The 22485-nt window shown below is 47.9% G+C and overlaps 1 protein-coding gene across 1 annotated transcript in view; it reads left to right on the top strand.

Annotated features, from left to right (window-relative positions):
• The window catches only part of PLEKHH1 (pleckstrin homology, MyTH4 and FERM domain containing H1), a 51064-nt gene that overhangs the window by 8134 nt on the left and 20445 nt on the right, over window positions 1-22485 (top strand). The window contains exons 3-7 of the mRNA XM_057733297.1: window positions 13575-13637; window positions 14543-14692; window positions 17779-17862; window positions 20020-20101; window positions 20232-20974. Coding sequence (XP_057589280.1) covers window positions 13575-13637; window positions 14543-14692; window positions 17779-17862; window positions 20020-20101; window positions 20232-20974 — 1122 coding nt within the window. The remainder of the gene's footprint in view (window positions 1-13574; window positions 13638-14542; window positions 14693-17778; window positions 17863-20019; window positions 20102-20231; window positions 20975-22485) is intronic.

Below are 22485 nucleotides of genomic sequence, written 5' to 3' on the forward strand. Positions count from 1 at the left end.
GAGGTCACTGTCAGAGAGGGAGAGCTGGGGAAAGCCAACTGTCTTTTTCTTTTTTTTTTGAGAGGTTCGATTGGTTGATTGAAATACATTTGACGTATAACATTGTGTAATTCAAGGCATACATGTTAATTTGATCCATTTATGTAATGTAATATGATTGCCATTGTAACAATAATTAGCACGTCTATCACATTACATAATTAGCATTTCTTTTTCGTAGCTGGAATAATTAAGTCTCTTAGCAGGTTTGATGATTATAGTACAGTATTGTTGTCTGTATTCACTATACTGTGCATTAGCTCTCCAGGGCTTGCAGGAAGGTGAACTTTTTTTTTTTTTAAGATTTATTTATTTTATTTATTTATTTTTGGCTGCATTGAGTTTTTGTTGCTGCGTGCAGGCTCTCTCTAGTTGCAATGAGCAGGGGCTACTCTTTGCTGTGGTGCGTGGGCTTCTCCTTGCGGTGCCTTGTCTTGTTGCAGAGCACGGGCTCTAGGCCGCAGGCTTCATTAGTTGCGGTGCATGGGCTCAGTAGTTGTGGTGCATGGGCTCAGTAGTTGTGGCTCACGGGCTTATTTGTTCTTCAGCATGTAGGATCTTCCCAGACCAGGAATCGAACCTGTGTCCCCTGTTGGCAGATGGATTCTTAACCACTGTGCCACCAGGGAAGTCCCATGAAGGTGAACTTCTAATAAGGTGCTTTCCATACTTGTAAAATGAAATGCAAGGGAGTTTGTTTTTTTCAAAGATCAAAATGTAAGCAGTTTACTAATCTGTCATCTTGCATTCTTTCCTGCTCTGCTTCTCCGTATGACGCAGTGAAGAAATGATACAAATCTTCTTGGTTACACATCACGTCTTGAGTCACATGTGTCTACAGTGGAGGTTCTATCATTCCCCTAACATTTCTTCCTCAGTGTGGGGAAGGAAGATGTTTTAGGAGAGACAGGTGGATATCCCCACCCTGCTGCTCACCCTCTATTAAGAATATGAGCTATGGTGACAAGGATACAGGCTTTGGAGCCAGACCTGCCTGGCTCTGCCACTGCCTAGCTATGTGACAATGGGCAAGTCCCTTCACCTCTAAGGCAGGGACACAAATGTCTACCTTTCTGAATTATTCTGAAAATTGTATCAAATCACATATGTAAAAGTTCTGGCATAGAATAGGTTTTAAATGGGAACAATTGTTATCTTTACAGGTTTCGGTGGGCTGGTCTGGGAAACTGACCATTATTCATAATGTTTCTGTGGGAAGATACATCCTAAACAGCTATTTTCAGAGGCACTTTGGAGCATAACCCATCTAGAAGGTGGCAGCCTATGCTAAAAATATATATCTTAATTGAATCAACCATTCTGTCTATAGTTTTGTGTATAGTAGCCATCTGCTAGTAAACCCTTCTTTCCTCGTATAAAAGTAAAATTCAGTCCACCTCTCCCCAAGAAATGTCAAAGTCTTGATGAGTAAAGCCTGCGTAAATGACCTGCTTTCTTGACAACCCCACAACCTGGAGTCCAGGAAGACACGTCACCGACGTCACCTCTGCCCTTCGACTGCTGAGCGGAGTGGCTCTGGGCTAGCTTAGACTAGAACTCATGAACCTTAGGTGTGTTGGCACTGCTGTCTCCTGGTTCAAGCCTTGCAGCATGGAGACCAGCAGCGTTCCTTTAGGTGTGGTTCAGGTACTGCTAGTAGAATTCAGCCACCTCAAAGAAAGGGAAGTAAACCTTAGACAGTGGTTTTCAAAGTGTGGTCCTGGGACTCCCTAGGCCAGAAAGCTGGAGTGCTGGTTAAGCATGTACATTCCTGGGCCCCACCCTAGTCCTCCTGATCCAGGTCTCATGCTGCCAATAATCTGTGTGTTTAGGAAGCACCCAGAAGCTGGTTTTGTACACTATCAAGTTTGAGAACCTTGTCTTGTGTATGGAATTAGAGGTGTTCGAGGGAAGGAAGGGATAAGTAGGGATCAATCCAGCCAGCTGGTCTAAAGGACATCTCAGAGCCAAGAGACTTTTGTTTCTAGTAATAACCTAAAACTGACCACCATGAGACACCTAGAAATACTAGATTAAATATTTAAAATATCCTTCTAAGTGCAGGGCTGTGTACTAAAAAAATAAGAGGACTCCTCAGGGGGTAAAATGAAGAGGAAAAACCAGAGTGGCACTCAACTCTGGCAGCTGAGTTGGGACAGGTGAGTGTCTGACCTCTCTTTAGAGTAATAAACATTCAAGGTTGAGTTTGTATTTTTCAAACTTTATTATTTTTTAAAATTTTATTTTTGGCTGCGTTGGGTCTTCGTTGCTGCGTGCAGTCTTTCTTTAGTTGCAATGAGTGGGGTCTCCTCTTCATTGCGGTGTGTAGGCTTCTCATTGCAGTGGCTTCTCTTGTTGCAGAACACAGGCTCTAGGCGTATGGGTTTCAGTAATTGCAGCACATGGGTTCAGTAGTTGTGGCATGTGGGCCCTAGAACACAGGCTCAGTAGTTGTGGCACACAGGCTTAGTTGCACCACGGCATGTGGGATCTTCCTGGACCAGGGCTTGAACCCATGTCCCCTGCATTGGCAGTCGGATTCTTAACTACTGCACCACCAGGGGAGTCCTCAAGGTTCAATTTTAACATCTGTGGAGACATAGGTGAGGTCTGGCCAATTGGAGGCTGGAGCTGAAACTGAAACTTCCATGTAAAGTCAGGACTATCAAAGGGCTTTGTGTGAAATAAAAAGGTGGACAAGAAAAAGAAAATCATCCACCAGTACAGGGAGACGACAGAACAGCTTCTCATGCTTAGCCAAGGCTCTGGGCAGAAAAAAGAAAAATAAAGAAAATGCAAAGTGTTCCCCAGGGAGAGACTGATGATATTATTGGTTTAACACTAGAATTTATACTGTCTGTGTGGATTGGGAACCTGAAACTCTGGGTCAGTGATACCCCTGGGAGACCGTGTAAAAGCAGGCACAGAACCTCTCCTGGAGGAACAAGATCTCAACCCTGATTACACAGGATCCCCACAGGGAAAGAAAAAGTCCTTCGTGAAGATGAACATGTGATCCGCAATGACTAAATACTTGAGAGAAAACCCGCAGTGCGTGAGAGTCCATGTATGCAATAAACTGGACTCAACCCCCCCACCCCCAGCCCCCTCCCCCCGGCCAAGCCAAGAACTTCTAATGATAGAACAGCTGGCAAGATACTATAAAATCAATACGTTCAAAACGACTGAAGGGAATTCCCTGGCAGTCCAGTGATGAGGATTCCAGGCTTTCACTGCTGAGGGTGCAGGTTCAGTCCCTGGTCAGGGAACTAGTATCCTGCAAGCCAGGTGGTGCGCCCCGACCCCCCCACCCCGGAAAAGCTATTGAAGAACATAATAAAGGAATTGAAAATACAAGACAAGGACAAGACACCATCCAAAGAGATCAGAAAAAGAATCAGATAGAACTGATAGAAGTGAAAAATGTTTGCATTGAAATGAAATGTTCAGTGGATAGGTTAACATCAGATGAGGTGCCATGTGAGACGGACTTCACAGACGGAAAGGTAGACCTGAGGACGTCACCCAGACCTGAGGGCAGCACAGAGAGATGAAGATGCAGGCCGAGACATGGATGCCAGAATGACAGGATCCTTATGGAGATTCCAGAAGTGGAGCAGAGAGTGAAAGAAGCGTGATTCAAAGAGATAATGGCTTTAAAGTTTCCAAACTTGATGAAAGACTTGAAGCCTCAGATGTAGGAAGTAGGATAAGACCAAGCAGTATACATGTTTTAAAAAATCCATTCCTTTTCATGTGACATTCCAGACATAAGCATGCTAGCTCTGGGGGGTGGCCTGCTGCATGTTTGAAGGTGGTTCACCCTCATGTCCACATTCCAACTCCTTCTCTTTGAGAACGTGACCCAAGGGTTGCCTTCATGCCTTCTACTCACATCCCACTGGCCACTTATCCACATGGTTATGCCCGGCTGCAGGAAAGATTGGAAAGTGTAGTCTTTTTTCTGAGTAATCATGTGCTCTGTTAAAAGTCAGATGTTCTACTTGTATGAAAGAGAAGGGGAGAACGGAATGTGGGGAACAAATGGCAGTCTTTAAGTCTAGATTTTAAGTCTAGAATAATAGAAATAATAAATAGAAATGGAGCATATAACTTTCAAAGCAGGAGAGCAGCTACTGGAAATGGAATAAAGTCTATTAAATCCAGGTCAGGAAGAAAAAAAGGAGTATAGAAAAAAAGTAGTAAATAGCACAAAATGCAATGGTGGAAATAAATCCAAACACACATTGTAAACCAACTATACTTCAATAAAAAAAAAAAAAAGGAAGAGGGACTTCCCTGGTGGCACAGTGCTTAAGAATCCGTTTGCCAATGCAGGGGACACGGGTTCAAGCCCTGGTCTGGGAAGATCCCACATGCTGTGGAGCAACTAAGCCCATGAGCCACAACTACTGAAGCCTGAGCGCCTGGAGCCTGTACTCTGCAGCAAGAGAAGCCTCTGCAATGAGAAGCCTGTGCACCACAAGGAAGAGTGGCCCCCACTTGCAACAACTAGAGAAAGCCCATGCGCAGTAACGAAGACTCAATGCAGCCAAAAATAAATAAATAAATAAATAAATAATAAGCCTTAAAAAATAAATAAAAAGAAGAAAAAAAAAGAAAGAACCCAAATATATTGGTCGTAAATAGACCTGTACAAGAATGTCTATTGCAGCAATGATGCATGAAAAATCTAAGTGTCTATCAACGAGGAATGGATAACCATGTTGAGTGTACCTGTACAATGGAATACTACATTGCAGTTAAAAATGAGTCAAGTAGGGACTTCCTAGGTGGCGCAGTGGTTAAGAATCTGCCTGCCAGTGCAGGGGACACGGGTTCAATCCCTGGTTGGGGAAGATCCCACATGCCTCGGAGCAACTAAGCCCGTGTGCCACAACTACTGAGCTCACATGCTGCAACTACTGAAGCCCATGTGCCTAGAGCTCGTGCTCCACAACAGGAGAAGCCACCACAATGAGGAGCCCATGCACCACAATGAAGAGTAGCCCCTGCTCTCCGCAACTAGAGAAAGCCTGTGTGCAGCATAGAAGACCCAATGCAGCCAATAAATAGATAAATAAATTTATAAAAAAAAAATACAGGCTCTTTAAAAAAATGAGTTAAGTAAAGCTATATCTGTAAGATCAATAAATCTCAGGAACCAACATTGAACAAAAAAGATCAGAAGGATATATATATATATATAACAATACAGGTTATATAAAGTTTTAAAACCTACACACAACAGTACCCTCTGCCCTCTGTTGTTCAGGGGTGTATACAAGTGAAGTAAAAATGTAAGCACAGCAAGTACAGGGTAAATACACTTGGAAGAAGAGGGGTAACATTGGAGACAGGTACACTGGAGGCTTCAGCTGTCTGTTGTGGTCCATTTCTTAGAAACATCGGAAGCAGATATGACAAAAATGAAGATTTGACCAAGATGAATGGTGGATACATGTTTTTAAAAAGTTATTCTCTGCATGTTTCTGTTGACCTAAAATATTTCATGATAGAAAACTGTTTTTAAATGCCTTCCTCCTTATTTAATTCCCCAGGGGCCTTAAACACATTATAAACACCTTCTTTTTCCACAGCCCCTTGGGTCTGGGTCGGTTGAACTTCTATAGTATTGACCCCTTCTTCTCTTCCGGACTGTCTTTGATCATCATCAAAGTAACCAGAACGCCATCCCATAAAAATGTTGAGGGCTCAGTGTGGGACTTCGGTGAAGAAAGGAGAAGCGTATAGACACAGGGCAGAAGAGCCTGGGAGTGTGGGAGTGGAGAGGGGAGAGAAAGAAATCTTGACCAGGAATCATGGGCTGGGAGACTTACGTAGGGAAGAGGGCTAGGACCTTAGCCTGACACCAGGCCTCTTGGCAGGAAACCTTAAGGTCATAAACACCATGTTGCTCAATGTCGGGGCTGTGCCTGTCACCTGCCGTCATCCCCAAACCAAAGGCCAGGTTCAACAGTTCATTACAGGTTTTCCTCAGTCCATCAAGGAAAGTTTCAGGTCACAGGAAGAGATGACTCAGGTTTCTCAGGAGAGCTCTTGCCAGGGCCGGGCCCCGGTCCCCGTCTCTGTTGCTGCTCCCAGAGCTTACTTGTTAGTCATCAACAGTGCCCACCTGCACCCAGGTGAGCCAGGTCAGCTGGTCCCTCCGGCCAGCCCCCTCACTCACCTGCCCCCACACTCCACTGTTGCGCACAGCCCACCCACCCGCGGAGATTGCATTGCCTGAATAACTGATGGCCACTCACTCGCTGCAGGCGGTCGTGCGGGGCAAGCCAAGCCTGTGTGTTTCCCAGGGGACCGGCCCTGCCTGAGATCAGATACCGCCCACTGGCTGCTAAGGCTTGGGAGGAAGCCCTCCTCCTTCCCCACCATGCAGCCTGCTCGTACCTGACGCCCTCTTGCAGAATTACCGTTCAAGACATGGAATCGTCTGTGCTAAAAAGCAAAAATTTTTTAAAAGAAAAAAATGTCAAGGCTGCCAGATAATCTCTCACCTAAGAAGGTGAGAGAGGGGAGGAAGGGTGAGGAAGGAGGCAGTTCTAGATCTTGTTTCTGCTGGGACACCCCTCATGGTCTGCTGTGCCCTTGCCAGGGCCGCCCATTCTGAAGCCAGGTGAGCTGTCAATCACTTTCCATCCATCACAGGAGACGAGGGGTTGGCTCATATCTTGGAGGTCACATCTTGTCCTGCTCCTGGGAGCCATTTCTCTACACTCTTCTTGGTTGTGCTGAAGAAGTCCCAGAGGTGGTCAGATCAACCTATAACTTCATGCTGTTCTAAGAGCTGGATATTAAAAAGGCCCTTGGACTTTGCTCATGCTTGCTAAACTTGTGCCTCAGTTTTGCCATCAGAAAAGTGGGCGTATACTATCTATCCGCAAAAGAGCTTTGTAGGGATTATCGTAATGAGTACGTGGCATCAATATTAGGACTAAAACAAGTTAAAATTTTTTATTTATTTACTCCTTCTCTGCTTCCAGAAGAGATTTGGGTGGATTTATTAAAAAGAAGACATTACATAATAAAACATCCCTCATTTTTTTTTTAAACCTTTGGTTTTCTAGGTTACTTTTAGAAAACAGCAATCTGTTTTCGTAAAGAGACAATACATTTTGTTAGAAAAGAATTTATTTTTTTTAGAAGTTCACAAATTGAGCAGGTATCCAGGAATTCCTGTGCAGCATCTGGCATAGAGTTGGAACTGAACGTCATTTTACTTCCATCACCAAGAATAATGGAGTTCTGAGTCCATAGCTGTTACTCATCTTTGATCTTTTTAGGATAACCACTGCCATTCTTGCTAAATCTCATGAACTGATATTCTGAAAACATCCCTTATTTTTGAGCTTGAATATTTTCACTGAGGGCGCCTCTTCCGGAGGCCTGTTCCAGTGGGACTGTGTGCACGTCCTCTTTTTCTGCCATCCGTACTAGTTTCTCCAACCCAGGTTTTGAAATACAGTAACTCAGTTTTATATTTATATACCAAAAATTTGTACTTCAGAGCTTTTTTTTTTTTTCAGTGTATAAATGTTTCAGTTCAGTCCTTTAAACAAAGGCACAATGACTGCTGCTGCTCCCCGCTCTGACCGTGCATTATACAGAGGCAGGGATTCCGTTTAGGCACCAGCTTCACAACGTGCTGAGAAAAACATCGCAAGGCCCAGAAAAACATCCTTAAATACCTCAGAATTTGTGAAAAGGCTGGGTGCTATAAAAGGAGAATACTAGGGCTGTCAGGACTAGTTGGAAATAAAATCTGCATAAAGTCATCGCAGAATTGGCCTTAGCAGATCTCCTTGCTGACAGATCCGATTTGCTTTGGGAGCAGATGCCTTCTAGAACTTTTATTCACTCTGTGTGTGTACGTGTGTGTGTGAGTGTGTGTGTGTATGTGGAGAAATTGTTTTATTCTCCTAACTCCCACTTTTAATAAGGCCCGTATTGTATTTCTTAGGAACCATAGCCTTTCTAGAGCTCTGACTCCTATAAAGCCATTTGAGAAGAGTCCTGTGCTGATGGGGGCTCAGCTCTGGGATGCTCGCATCTCCAAAGGAGTCAGTTAGCTTTGCTCTGCATTTGGTGGCCAGTCTAGTGTTTTTCAGGATGTGGTCTGTGGACCACCTGCATCTGGATCACCTGGGATTTTCTTTTCAAGCACTTTCCTGGGTTCATGTCTCAGACCTGCTAAATAAAAACCTCTGTGGGCAAGGCCCAGGAATCTCGATCCTTGTGCCCCCGAAGATGTGAGATCTACTGCCACAAACTCCTGCCCTGGCCATGTCCCTGGGCCCCATTCACCTGTGTTTCTAGTGGTCGCCTTGAGCCCTTTGAGCCTCAGAGGGGGTTCTGGGCTGGCGGGGAGCAGTGGACCCACAGACAAGACTCAGAATCCTTTCTTTTCCGCCTCTTCTGCACTCAGACCCTGGGGCAGCCCCACAGTTGTGTGTCTTGGGAATAAACACATGATTTCAATTGAACAAAAGATCTGATACTAAAAAATCAAAAAGTTGAGAATCATTGCCTTTGATTACAACAGAGTTAGAACCATTTAACAGCTAAAACTGAGGGTTGCGATCTCAAAGGTTTGCTGGTAACTAAACTTAGATGAGTGAGGCAGGAGGCTTCCGGGGAGGACTCAGGACACTGTGCTACAGCTCGAGGAGGAAGCCAGGTGTTGCCATAAGAAAAGGTCATCCTAGCATGTTCAGATCGCCCGAGATTGCAGGAGAAACTGGAAGTCGGGGATTGCATGTGGAGTCTGGGTTTTTACAGGCATGAGATTTGAGTGTGAGGGGCATGGTGGCTAAGAGTATAATAGACTCCGGAGTCAGTCCTCCTGAGTTTGAATCCTGCCTCTGCCTCCTAGCTGTGTGACCTTAGGCGAGTTACCTAATCCCTCTGCGTCAGTTTCCTTATCTGTATAACAGGGATAGTAATAGGACCTGCCTCCTAGGATTGGGATGAAGATTAAATGAGTGCTTTAACCAGTGCTGGACACATAGAGTGGCCTCATTTAGTTATATCTGTGTCGGCTAAATGCCCACAACACTGTAGGTCTCACGTGATGCTCTGTAGGCTAATAGCTGGCAACCTCTGACTTAAAGCCATACTTCCTGTAGATGGATCATAAGTACGACGGCCGGGTAGTTTATCGTCTAAACTGGGACACTTTGGAGAGAGAAAGGAAGGCTCTATTACTAATTATTCTGGATGACAGGGCACTACTGGACTGTCCCAGGCAAACCAGTCTCTCTGGTCCTAAGTGCCATCTTTGTATAGGAAAATCCAACAAGTGGCTTATAGCTGCAAACTATTCAGTAAGTGCCAAGCTGTGAGCACGTGAGCTTGACGTGAGGCATCACTTGTGATCGTCACAACAACCCTAGGAGGTGGGCACTCATTACTCTTTATTTACTGGTGAGGAAGCTGAGGCAAAGAGAGGTTAAGGAGTCATACTGTGGTGGAGCCAGTCGGGCCCTAGAGCCTTAGCGCTTACCTGTACTGTTCTCCCCAGTGGGTGCAAAGCAGTGATAAGAATGTTGAACCCTTTTCAGAGGAATAGCTGAGACCCAGCCCTGTGCAGCTCTGGGCTTGGACCACCGCTCAGCACGCAGGTCTGTGCTGGGAGCGCAGGAGGGTGTACACTGCCTCGGGGCCAGTATTTCACAGCGTCACTGAGTGTAACGAGGAGCTGTGAACATGGGGATTAAATACCAGGTTGGTGCCAAGTGCATTTCATCAGGTCTCTGCAGCCCGTTCTAGGGCGGCTTACGAGGCTCTTGTGTAAGTCACAGCTGGTGAAAGTGGATCCCGCCTAAAAGTCAGCCGCCCAAACCTGACACCACCTTGGCTGGCATGTCACCCGGACCCACAGACCAAAAGGATAGCTGAGGACACGGTCCTAGGGAACCGTCCGAAAGGAGAAACGGAACCCGAATGAGGGGGGCCCACCCGTAGCTCAGCTTTTCAGAGCTCCAGGTGTGGCCCTTTAAGTGAGAGTAAGGAACCATCTGGCATCGTGAGAAGTGTTGACGCTGGGGTTAAAAGAAGAGTTTGAAAACTCCAAAAATGACATTCCGGCGGAGACACACCTGGGGCTGCTCCAGTGGCAATGAAGAAAATGTGTTTTCATAAAAACGGAGGGAAACATGGTGTGAAAGACATTCTCTTCAAACAAGGATGGCAGCACGTTGGTAATTGTTGGTAATGGATACATAGATGGTCATTACACGCTTCTCTTTTAAAAAACTTCCAGATGTTCCAAATGGTTTCGACGTTCAGAAATTCGTTTTCGAGCAAAGAGAACACTTTGAGTCTCAGGTGTCCTTGCCCAGGAGATAGGAATGGCTCGAGGGTCAGCAGGCGGGAGGACCAGCTGGCCGTCGGGCCGAGGCTGAGAGGAGACCCTAGGCTCTGAGGGGCCTTGGTGATGGCATACCTTAAAGAATGTCTGGTATTAAAATCTTGTGGGGGAAAATGATCACCGTGTGGTTAATAACAGAGTGATTTCTGGCTCTGACCGGTGTTATTGACCACTCTTGACCCAAATGGAAACGTCCAGGTGGGAGGTAGGATTCAAATACATTCTCTTCTTCCCTCTACCTTGGTTTCTCCATCTGTAAAGTCACAAATATGAACAATCATTTCCTATGGAAATCATATGTCTTCTGAACTACAGAGCAGGTGTCAGATCTAAATGACTGTTAACCTAGGAAACTTGTCAAGAATCCAAAGGCTTCCCATGCAAAATTTCATTATATTCTTAAAAATTAAGTGCTCCCAAAAGGGAACCCCCCTGCACTGTTGGTGGGAATGTAAATTGATACAGCCACTATGAAGAACCGTGTGGAGGTTCCTTGCAAAACTAAAAATAGACCCATATGACCCAGCAATCCCACTGCTAGGCATATACCCAGAGAACACCATAATTCAAAAAGACACATGCACTCCAGTGTTCATTGCAGCACTATTTACCACAGCCAGGACATGGAAGCAACCTAGATGTCCATCAACAGATGAATGGATAAAAAAGATGTAGTACATATATACAATGGAATATTCCTCAGTTGTAAAAAGCAATGAAACTGGGACATTTGTAGAGACATGGCTGGACCTAGAGACTGTCATACAGAGTGAAGTGAGTCAGAAAGAGAAAAACAAATACTGCATATTAACACATATATGCAGAATCTAGAAAAACACAAACCGGTACAAATCAACCAGTTTGCAAGGCAGAAATAGAGACCCAGGTGTAGAGAACAAACATATGGACACCAAGTGGGGAAAGCAGGGAGGGTTGAGGGGGGAATGAATTTGGAGATTGGGATACCAAGTTGTACACTCTAAATATATGCAGTTTATTGTATGTTAACTGTATCTCAATAAAAGTTCTTAAAAAAAAAATTAAGTACTCCCAGTAATCATATTAGTTAGAGGTGTTTCTGACGTGGGCAGAAATTCAACCCTGGCCACTTAAGCAAATAGGGGATTTATTAGGAGGAGCCTGGTACAGCTCCCAGGATGGAGGGACCTACCTAATAATCATGACTTTATAGCGTTCATGCACGTCCTCTGGCACAGCCCCCTGCCTCTCGTCTCTGGCCTCTTAATCCCACATTTCAGATTCCTGGGGAGAGAGACCCTGATTCTCTCCTAGGGGGAGAGAGAGTCGGGTTTGGTGCCGGAGGGGGACTGGTTATATAGTGCTAACCTGGTCACCAGGGGGCCACCACTGTGTGTCAACCACCCCCCGCCCCCCACCAAGTAGAATTTTTTTTGTGCTAGGCAGCCACCCCTATAACCATAATACTGGTTTATTCTACGCTGTTACCTCCCCTGTAGCCACAAAGGTCCAAGGACTGTTTGATTTTGGAAGACCATCTGGCTGTGATGCCTGAGTCTGGCCAGAACCAACCCACTCTCTCCGGCTTGAGTCAGGAGGTTCCATCATGATTTATTAAACCCAGGAGAGGAAGGGAAGAAGAGATGCAGACATCCTTGTCCTGAGCACAGGAATGCCTGTCAAAGATGGTCCTGTCCATTGGGAGCCCAGGGGGCACCTTTGTCCCACGGGTTGTGAATCTTGAGTTTTATTTAAGATCCTGGGTCCTTTCAAAGGGAATGTTTCTGAAAACATCTGTCTCTCCCCAACCCCAAGGAGGAGGAAACAGATGAGGGAAGGCAGCCCTGTGAAGAGTTTCCCCAGGTTCTCAAACAGGAACTGTTGCTGGGTAGCCCTCCTTTCACTGTCCAGCACCAGACTGGGGGGCTCCTTCTCTTCCATCCTTTAATCAAGGAGGGAAAGCAGAATTTCAGCTGAGCAGATGAGAGATTGGGAAAGAGAGAAGGAATTAGTTGCTCAGTTCACTGGTAAATATCAAGCCAGGGTCCAGGCCAAATGGAGAAGGTTGAGTAGCCAGAGAAAAGGCCAAATCTGCAGAGATAAGGTGGGCGAGGGCCAGACTAGAGCTTGGCAAGCAAGCCTGTCCAGCCTCACAGAAGATAAGACTGCGAGATTATGGCTCTAGTGTATTTTTCCTGCATATCTATTGCCCTGGGGCAAGGCAGGGTGGGGAAGGAAACAGTTGCCTCGACTAGGCCGTGGCCCATGGCATTTGGTAGGAGAATGGAATGTATGACTGCTGTGCTTCCACAGGGCCTTTGTGTGATGGTGTGTGGTTTTTGGAGTGCCCTCTGAGCCCTGACAAGGGGGAGGGTGGCAGCTGAAATCCAGCCCACACTCCGCTCGACAGGCTGTGAGCTCGTGAAGCTACAGAGATGCCATGTGGGCCATGGGCTCGTGAGCGGCTCCTTACGCTTCAGCTTAGATCTGGTCCCTGATGGACCTCCGGGTGTGAGAACATTGGTCCCTTTGCTTGGGCCAGTTGGCATAAGATTCCACACTGGTAGCAAGATAGATTCTTTTTTTTAAATGTGCTTAACATTAAAGAAATCAAATAAGGTGATACCTGTGAATGCCATTGGCAGTCAGCAGCATCCTTGAGAGAAGGGGAGACAGTATGTGACCCCAGCCAGTGAGCCATTCCGGGGTAGGAAGGAACATCCGACATCATGGGGGCTCACATGGCAGCATGTTCCGTGCCAGGCACATGGCAGAGACGGGGCACTGCCTGCAGCCCAGGGCTGCGAGGAGGGAGGTCTGGGAGAGGAGCCTGAAGGCAAGAATGAGGGCGAGCATGCCTCAGGAAGAAGGACGGTGGTGCTGCCGCCCCTCCCCGGGTGCCCTACACAGGGAGAAAGACCTAGGCTTTTCCTCACTTAGCGGAGAGGACAGCAGCTCTCGGCTCTTCACTGACCCAGACATTCAGGATGAGGGAGCCGAGGGCTGCCATGGAAATCTTTACCCTGACATCCTTGAGCCACTCGAGACGGACAGTTTAAGCGCAGCCTGTGTGCTGCAGTCTGCAAAATACACGAGCGTTGTCTTGATGCTACGTGCGTAGTAGGGACACTGCACCTATATCTCCCCTTCCTCTCTGGTTGAGCAGATGCAGGAGCTGGAGCAGAGGCTGCTGGAGGCAGAGCAGAGAGCAGAGAATGCAGAGACCCAGGTAACCAGGGGAGGGGATGGCAGGAGTGTGCAGGGGAAATGACCGTGGGCCTTTCCTGACCCTCCCCATGGACACACGTGGACACACTGCTAAGCTTCTTACATTGACAAGGAAAACCAGCAGTCATGTGTTAGACCTTCTGAACAAATGAAGGTGCCTGGGGCTTTCTATGGGCATGAAGGAATCTTTGGGTAAGGGTCCGTGAGGTGAGCAGGTGAGTGGCTTAGTCCAAATAGGCTAGATTATGCTGAGGTAACCCATAAAGTCTGACATGTCCGCAGTTTATCCCATGTCGTTCTCACTCATGGTACCTCTCCACTGAGGGTTAGCCTGGGATTCTCCTTCACACAGTGATTCGGGGATCCATGCTAATGGAGCTCCCCATCTTCCAGCTGGACCCGCTAGAACACGCAGCCTTCTTGGTTGCCACAGCAGGGAAAGAGAGCTGGGTGCGTGTGCGCCAGCTCTTAAATACTTCAGCCCAGAAATGACGAGTCATTCCACTCAGGCCCATTGGCTGCAGTGAATTCCATGGCCATCAAACTACAAGAGGGCTGGGAAGTATTGGGAAGTTCATGGACATTCAGTGAGCAGCAGGTGTCTCTGCCACAGTGAGGCTGGAGCATCTCCTCTCCAGGGCTGTTTGTCCTGCCCAGATTTTCTCTGCTGGGACTCCCCGCGTTAGGTGGCCCTACACCCGGCTATTCCTTCCTCACCAATGCCTTCTTCTGCCCAGATGAGGCTTCATAAATGGTCATTGAATTAATTGGCCCCAGTCGCCCTGGGTATGGGTTGTGCCTGGGCGTCACAGGTTGGGGCATCAGGAAGCGTCCCATCCCATCCTATGTGGGTGGCCGTTTCACACACTGTACCCCAGTCCTATGAGATGATTGGTACTTTTTCAGGTGGGTGTGATGGAAGAGAAGGTGAAATTGTCCAACCTAAAGAATGTGGACTCAGCAGGCAGCCTGCACCGGAAGTACCAAGAGTTGCTGAAAGCCACGCAGGGCAAAGATGAGCTCATCCGCCAGCTGGAGGCACAGCTGGAGAAGCAGGTAAGCACCAGTGCCCCCGGCAGCACCTGCACCAGCTGCCCATGGCTCCTTGAGCAGAGCCGCTCTGCTTGGACCTCCGCTGGTGGGGGCTCACTCCCTCATGAGACTGTTCTGTCTCGTGGAGATGTAATTATTGGAAGGTGCGCGAAGAGCCAGGCAGGGGATATGGTGGGAAAGGGACCTTGGAGGTGACTCACCTAGGTTGAGTCCCACCTTTAGCATCTGTGAGCAAATTGCTTAAGTCGCTGATTCTCACTTCATACATCTGTAAAATAGGGGTTGTGGTATGTCGCAGGGCTGTTGGCAAAATGAACTCAGGGAATCTGGGTACAGCATCAGACACGAGGTCGGTGTTTGGTAAGAGACCTGGCCTTGTGCCCTGCCAACCTGTGGGGCACGTAGTATCAGAGCAGCACGGAGCTGGACCGTCAGCCTTGGTCAGCTGATTGGCCAAAGTTTCTCAGTGAACCTCGGTAGGCAGAGACCAGAGTTGCTGCCTCCTCTGAAAAGCTCATGGGAGCCCAGGAGAGGCCACTGTCCAGTATCCCAGCCACCATCAGCACCTTTGCCCTGGAGAGGACATCTGGAACACCCCCTACCAGTCCTCTATACCCAGCTTCCCCTTCGTGATCTCAGTAACTTCATCCTAATTCTGTCCCTTCCTTCTGCCATTGGTCTTACATACCCAGCTTTTCCCTGGTGCCAGAGGTCCTTTGTTTCCAACAAAGAACCTCACAGCGTGGGCAGACAACTTGCAGCTTTCCACACGTGTACCCTCCATGGAGGTGCCGGCAGATCCTGCCAGTGCCTTCCCACTGTCATGGGCACGTGCATAGTCATTCATCAGCAGTCACTGAACATTTCCTGTGGGGCACCACATTGTCCGGGAAAATAGAGCTTTAACACATGGAATCTTAACCAATTTCCCATTGATTTTAGATACCTACCTTCTCTTTTGAGTGGTTCATAGTTAGAAGTGGCAGCATCTGGGAATTGGTGGGCAAAATGATTCCTGCTAAAGCTTAGGTCAGGAAAAAAAATCATTTTACAATAGTAGTAGGTCCAGATCAGAGTAGAAAGAATGCTGTTCTACAAGTCAGTAGATCTGGTTTTAGTCCCAGCCATGCCACAAACTGACAGAGGCAAGTCATTTCACCCTCTAGGCCTCAGTTTCCGCAGCCACATAAAGATTAGGGTATCAGACTAGGTCAGGGGTCAGCAAAGTGTTTCTGTAAAGGGCCAGGTAGTAAATATTTTTGGCTTTACAGGCCACATGGTCTCTACTGCAACCACCCGACTCTGCTGCTATAGCCTGGAAGCAGCCCTAGACAATACAGAAATGAATGGGCAGGGCTGTTCGGGGAGGGACCAGGTGGAAGGCTGGATTGGCCTGTGTACAGTCTGTAAACCCCTAGAGAACCTTACCGGTTCTCCAGCTCTGAAATACCGAGTCAGACATTTTCATATTCCCGTCTCATTTCCCCAGACTCCCTTGTTTGGAGCTTACGTCCATCATCTTATAATTTCGAGGCAGCTTTTCCCTAGAAGTGTAACCAAAGTCATTATTGCTGGTCTCTAAATGACTGAAATACACCAGTTGTCTCCATGCTTTTTCAGATCAGGGAACTAGTACTCATTCTAGAACTTGGTGATGACCTGTGCCTCAGGCACTGTGCTGTGCACTTTCTGTCCCTTCATCCTCAGGATGGTCCAGAAGGGAGATGTATCATCACCCACTCTAGAGATGACATCACCAGAGGGTGCTGTGGCCTGCCCAGTGTCCCTCAGCAAATAAGCCTCGGAGATAGAGTCAAATCCCCAAAGCTTGTATTTTGTTCCCTCCTAGGTTGCTATTCTTTAGATGCAGACCTCTCTTTTCAATCATTTTACAGTGGTCCCCCAGTATCCGCAGGGGATTAGTACCAGGATCCATGGATGCTCGAGTCCCTTATATGAAAGGGCAGAGTACAGTCAACCCTCTGCATCTGCAGATGCTGACCCCACCAACAGGGAAGGCCGACTGTAGTCCACCCTTTTATAAATATAATGGTCTCGAGCATCCTTGGATCTTGGTATCTGCGGGGCTTCCTGCAACCAATCCCTGGTAGATACTGAGGGACCATGTAGTATACTCTTGATTATTTTGAGGGAATTGCACTCATGTGCTAATTTGCCTTTTCGTTTTTTAACTGTAAAGGTAATACATGCTTATAGCAAAAAATACAAAAAGACCAGAAGAGTATAAAATGGCAACATTTTTCCTCCTTCCTCATCCTTCATTTCCACTCCTCACCACTGACCACTATTCATTGTGACCATTTCCTGTGTATCAGAGCACAGCATTCCTTTTTCATTTTGTTTATTTAGGCAAGCCCTTATTTGTGGATGCTTAAGTTATTTCCAGTTTTGACTTTTTTGGTTTTGTTGCCTTATCAGATAGTAATGCAATTAACGGTTCCTAAGCAGTGGGTTTGTGAGATCAATGGTATGGACATTTAAATGTTGACAGATATTATCAGGTTTTTCCCCAAAAAGGCTCTGCTGTTTTCCAGCACCCTTGCCAATTTGGGTTTATATCAAAGTTTTAAATTGTGTTCATCCAGTAGAGGAAAACGATGTGTCATTTTTATCTGCATTCTTAAAGTTATAATTAAGATTGCACAGGCTTCCATGGGTTTCTTTCCCTTTATCTGCTGATTTCCTATTTATATCCTTTGCATATATTTTTTGGTTTGTTCATTTCAAATTATCTCCTCTGTATGTAAGTCTTTTGTGTTGCAAATCATCTCCCATTTGGTCTTTTCCTTTCATTTAAGGACATGTTTTTCTTTGGTCATGTAGTAATTTATAGAGTTGATGTAGATTTATTAGCTTTTTCCTTCATAGCTATTTGGGATTTGTATTACGCTTAGGAAGCCCTTTCCCACTGTAAGAATATTTTTCAAAAATTCGTCAATGACTGTATTTTTTCCTATCAGCCCACCTCCATCCAGTCCCTTAATATTTCTTCTCAGAGCCTCCCACCTCCAATTATTCACTAAAATGGTGACTGCCATGACTAACTAAAGGCCCTGTCCATCTTGCAGAAGCAGATGAGAGCTGAGGAAGCAAAAATCGTTCAAGAAAAAGCTGCAAAGATCAAAGAATGGGTGACACTGAAGTTAGCAGAGGTAAGTCAAGAGCTCGTCTCAGGAAGCCTGGGAAGGACCTTGTGGGGTTGCTCCTGTCCGCCTGCATTCTTCTGCCTCCGTCTGTTTGTAGGGCCTTGCCTGCCTTTCATTTTAGTATCCATTTGTCCCTCCTTCAACATAGACGCTGAGACACTTCACGTTCCCCTTCCTGTTGTTGGGATTGGGTCTGCCTAGAGCTCCTGGTTAGCTTTGCGTCTGGGGAGAAGGAATGAGTCTCACTTCTGAGGAGTCCCGTCAGTTTCCTTCTGAGAAGCACACACAGTCCTTACCATCCACCCTCTGTCCCTTCCATTCTTTTTATCTTTTTTTTTTTTTGGTGGTCAAATATGCATAAAATATACCATTTGAGCTGTTTTTGAAGTGTACGATGCAGTGGCATTAAGTACATTCACGGAGTTGTGCCCCCATCACCGTTTCCAAAAGTTTTCATCACCCCAAGCAGAAACTCCATACCCATTAAACACTAACTCCCCCTTGTCTCTCCTCGCTGCCCTGATAACCTCTATTCTACTTTCCGCCTCTGTCTGTTTTCATAGCTCATCACTTGCTACAGCTTTATTTAGGAAACTCAGGACTAGAAGCTATAGCGCTGCTAGCAAAAAAAAAACAAAAAACAACCTCTTTCTAAACAAAAGGAAAGGGAATTGAAGTTTGGAGAAGGGCGAACACTCACCTTGGCTTCGTCTGTCCTGACACAAGGGGCTCACACCTGCAGGGGGTAGCGGCTCATTTTGCCTCCTGTCCCTTCTGCAGACGCGCCTCTCAGGTCACCTGCTAGACCACAAGTCCTTGGGGACAGAGCTGATGCCTGGTACCTACATCTCCCGCAGACCTGATCTTGTGCTGAAAGTGTGTTAGCTTTCATTTCAAAGAAAATGAAAGCTGGATCTCATGGAGAGTGTCTTGAGCAGAAGAAGCTAGATATAGAAGTACATCTTTTTTTTTTAATTAATTAATTAATCTCTTTTTGGCTGCGTCGAGTCTTTTTTTTTAATTAATTAATTAATTTTATTAGCTGTGTTGGGTCTTTTCTTGCTGAGTGCAGGCTTTTCTTTAGTTGCGGTGAGTGGGGGCTACTCTTCGTTGTGGTGCTTGGGCTCCTCATTGCCATGGCTTCTCTTGTTGTGGAGCACGGGCTCTAGGTGCGTGGGCTCCAGTAGTTGCAGCACATAGGCTCAATAGTTGTAGCTCACAGGCTCTAAAACGCAGGCTCAATTGTTGTGGCGCATGGGCTTAGTTGCTCCGCGGCATGTGGGATCTTCCTGGAGCAGGGATCGAACCCGTGTCCCCTGCATTGGCAGGTGGATTCTTAACCACTGCACCACCTAGGAGGCCCCCTATGTCGAGTCTTAGTTGTGGTGCGCTGGCTTCTGTCTAGTTGCAGCGTGCGGGCTTCAGGGCACGTGGGCTCTGTAGTTGCAGCACTTGGGCTCTCTAGTTATGGTGAGCAGGCTTAGTTGACCACCCCCTCTCAGCATGTGGGATCTGAGTTGCCCAACCAGGGATCGACCCGGTGTCCCCTGCATTGCAAGACAGATTCTTAACCACTGGACCACCAGGGAAGTTCCCAGAAGTACATCTTGAATAATTCCATTAATATAAAGTTCTAATGGGGACAACTACACTGACGTGTGTAGGGAGGCGTACTTAGATGGTAAAGCACAGAAAGCAGGAAAGGAGTCTCATACACTCAGAAGAGTCGTCGCCTTAGTGGGGAGGGAGGATCGTGTGATTGGGGAGGGACAAGTCCGGGTTGTCTGGAGTGCTGGGAAATTCCTTTCTTAACCTGGGTGGTGGTCACATGAGTGTTCATTTCAGAATCATTTGTTAAGCTGTTCGTTGGTGTGGAATGCAGGGTTTTTGTCTTATATTTCACCATTTTTTTAAAGGGTTAAAAATACCTAGAAAAGAAAGCACAGGAACTGCTCAATAGAATTCTGTGCCAACTAAAACCAGGTAGTGCAGAGGGAAGTGGGAGGTCAGAGCTCCCCGTAGAGTCAGCAGTGGATTGAGGAGGGGCACCACGGGTTCTTTTTTGCAGATTCGATCTTTAAGAAGGATTTTAATCTTATTGTGAATTATATGTCCGAACCTATAGGCTGAGTATTCTCAGTCTTGATGTATCTTTTTGTCTAGCTTGAGATGGAGAACCAGCACCTGAAAAGCTGTAATCAGCACCTGGTGGAGCGGGTGGGAGCCCTTCAACGTGCACTAGAAGGTAAGCGGGCCAGCATGTGCGGGGGTGGAGGGTGTGTGTGTGTGTGTGTGTGTGTGTGTTTGCGTATGTGGTGGGATGTGGGGCTGAATTGAGGGAGCTCTTAATATGCCTGTTTTTGCCCCAACCACAGCTCTTCAGATGGCACCTTCGAGGGCGCCTCTGGGGGCCGCCCAGGGAACCGCAGAGCAGAACCCTGTCCCTTCAGGACCAGGAGCCCAGCCAGTGGGGCAGGACAGTGGTCCTCAGGCCCAGGGTGCCCTGAAGACAGCTGTGCCTGCTCCTTCTCCAGGTGCTCTGCAGAGCAAGGACTCTGTTCCCAAAGCAGGAAGCCCCTTGGAGGAGTCTAGTTCCAGCATAGTCCATCCTGAAGAAATATCAGAGGCCAACACCCTTCCGCCTCGTCTGGGAAGACAGGGCTCTCCTGGCCAGCTGTGCCTGAAGCCTTGCACCCCCAGGCAGAGTTTGGCTTCCTGGGGTGAGGGCCCAGTCACTGCTCAGGGAGGGACACTCCCTAGGGCGAAGACCTCTGCCAGGGAAGGCAGCCCCGGCTGCAGCTTGACTCTGCCGAAGGTGCGGGCTCCTGGCACCCCCCGGGACAGCATCCAGCTGGTCAAGCGGCACCACAGCCAGCCCCAGGCGGGCCCTGGGCACTTCAGCCACGTGGTGAGCATCGAGATCGGGACCCTCTCAGCCCTCCACCCCTCCAGCCTTCCCAAGGTGGAGGCTGGAGCTGAGCTCCGGGAGGAACCGGAGACGATGGAGATGGAGGAGCAGCCCCCAGCAGGGAAGAAGGAGGTCCCCGGAGCTGAGCTGGAGGAAGTGGATTTGGGGAACAAACCACCTACACCCCCGCTGCACAGGTTTCCATCATGGGTAAGAGGCTCCCTGGGTTCAGGACGGAGGGGCAGGGCTGATGCTGTGAACGCTGTTCGTCAGGGACAGCCATGTGCTGAGCATGGGATGAGGCTCACCCTCAAGCCAGGATGTCCGACGATTGGATGGTGGCCAGCTGTTTCCTGAGCAGGCCTCAGCCAAGCTGGGTGCTTGGTGCCCGTTTTCTCACAGAGTCTTCATGACCCTCCAGGGAGATGCAGTGTGGTGGCCAAGACCACAGGTCCCAGGATCAAACCAGGAGGGTTGAATCACTAGCTCTGTGAGCTGGGGCAAGCTGCTAAACCTGCATGCCTTGATTTCCCTCTCTGTAAAATTGGGGATAATAGTACCTGCTTTATAGGGTTGTCGTGGGGGTACGTATTTGGTGAGTAGTTGCAGCAGTGGTTCACAGTAAGCGGAGAGGCTGCTGGAAACGAGGCAAGGGCCAGGCCAGGTTGGAACAGCATCAGAACCATCCCTCCTCTTGTTCCTTGTTGTCTTGTAAATGCAGGTGTTCGGGAATCCTAAAGCAGAGCTGGGCAGTGAGGGAGCATTCGGCAAGGGATGTGGCAAGAGGGCTCAGCTCCTTCCGGTCCCCGGGACAGGATCCCTCTTGTCACCTTAGGGAACCACAGTGGCCAGAGAACCCAACCTCTCTTGTTAGGTGGGACCAGCTGGTCCGTAACCGTGTGGGAAAAATCAAGACAGAATCGGGAGAAGGACATTTCTCAACCTGAGGGAGTCCGGTGGACTACTTGCTGATTTAGAGTTCCTTTGGCTGTTGGTCCTCAGAATAACCTTGTGAGTTAGGCATAGCTAACCTTTTGTAAAACCCTCCTACATTTGTTTAACCTAAATCCCTCAAGCTTCACTTTCATTCTTTCTGTGAAGTTAGAGGCCTGTCTGTAGTTGAATTCCACCACCACTACTGGCAGGAATAATCATTTCTATGCCTAATTTTACCACTTGGACCCAATTTACCTGCCCTACGTACGCACGGAATCCCCTGCCCCAGCCCAGTCCCCCCCGCCCCCGGAAACCCCTCCTTGCTGCCGCCATCTCTTCCCCTCCCTTGCCTCCAGTTACCTCGGGCGCTCATCCCACCTTCCCCAGCCCTCCCTGTCTTCCCCAGGTGCCCCAGCGCTGCTGCTCCCCCTGGGGTGGCCCCGACAGCATCCACCTCCCTTCCCGCCCCTGCCCCAGCCCAGCTGCCTCTGCAAGCCCAGCCAGCCTTCCCCAGTCCTTGTGACTCACCAGTCACCTGAAGGGGCCTTTGTTTTCCCTTTACCTTGAGTGGAAGAGAGCGATGGGGAAGGGTAGGCGAGGCCTCTGCATTGTTCGGGATGATCCAAACCCCAGGCAGAGCTCCCCAGGCCCGTGGGCCTGCTTCACACCCAGGGGACCCCCGAGGGGGCGAGGGAAGAGCTGAGGGTGGGCATTCTCATGGATGTGTCTTCTGTGGCGGGGTTCAGGGGTCTGGGCGAGCTGGGACTTTGAGCCTGAAGCCTAAC

The sequence above is a fragment of the Hippopotamus amphibius genome, chromosome 4 (assembly GCF_030028045.1).
Source record: "Hippopotamus amphibius kiboko isolate mHipAmp2 chromosome 4, mHipAmp2.hap2, whole genome shotgun sequence".
In the NCBI taxonomy this organism is placed as follows: domain Eukaryota; kingdom Metazoa; phylum Chordata; class Mammalia; order Artiodactyla; family Hippopotamidae; genus Hippopotamus; species Hippopotamus amphibius.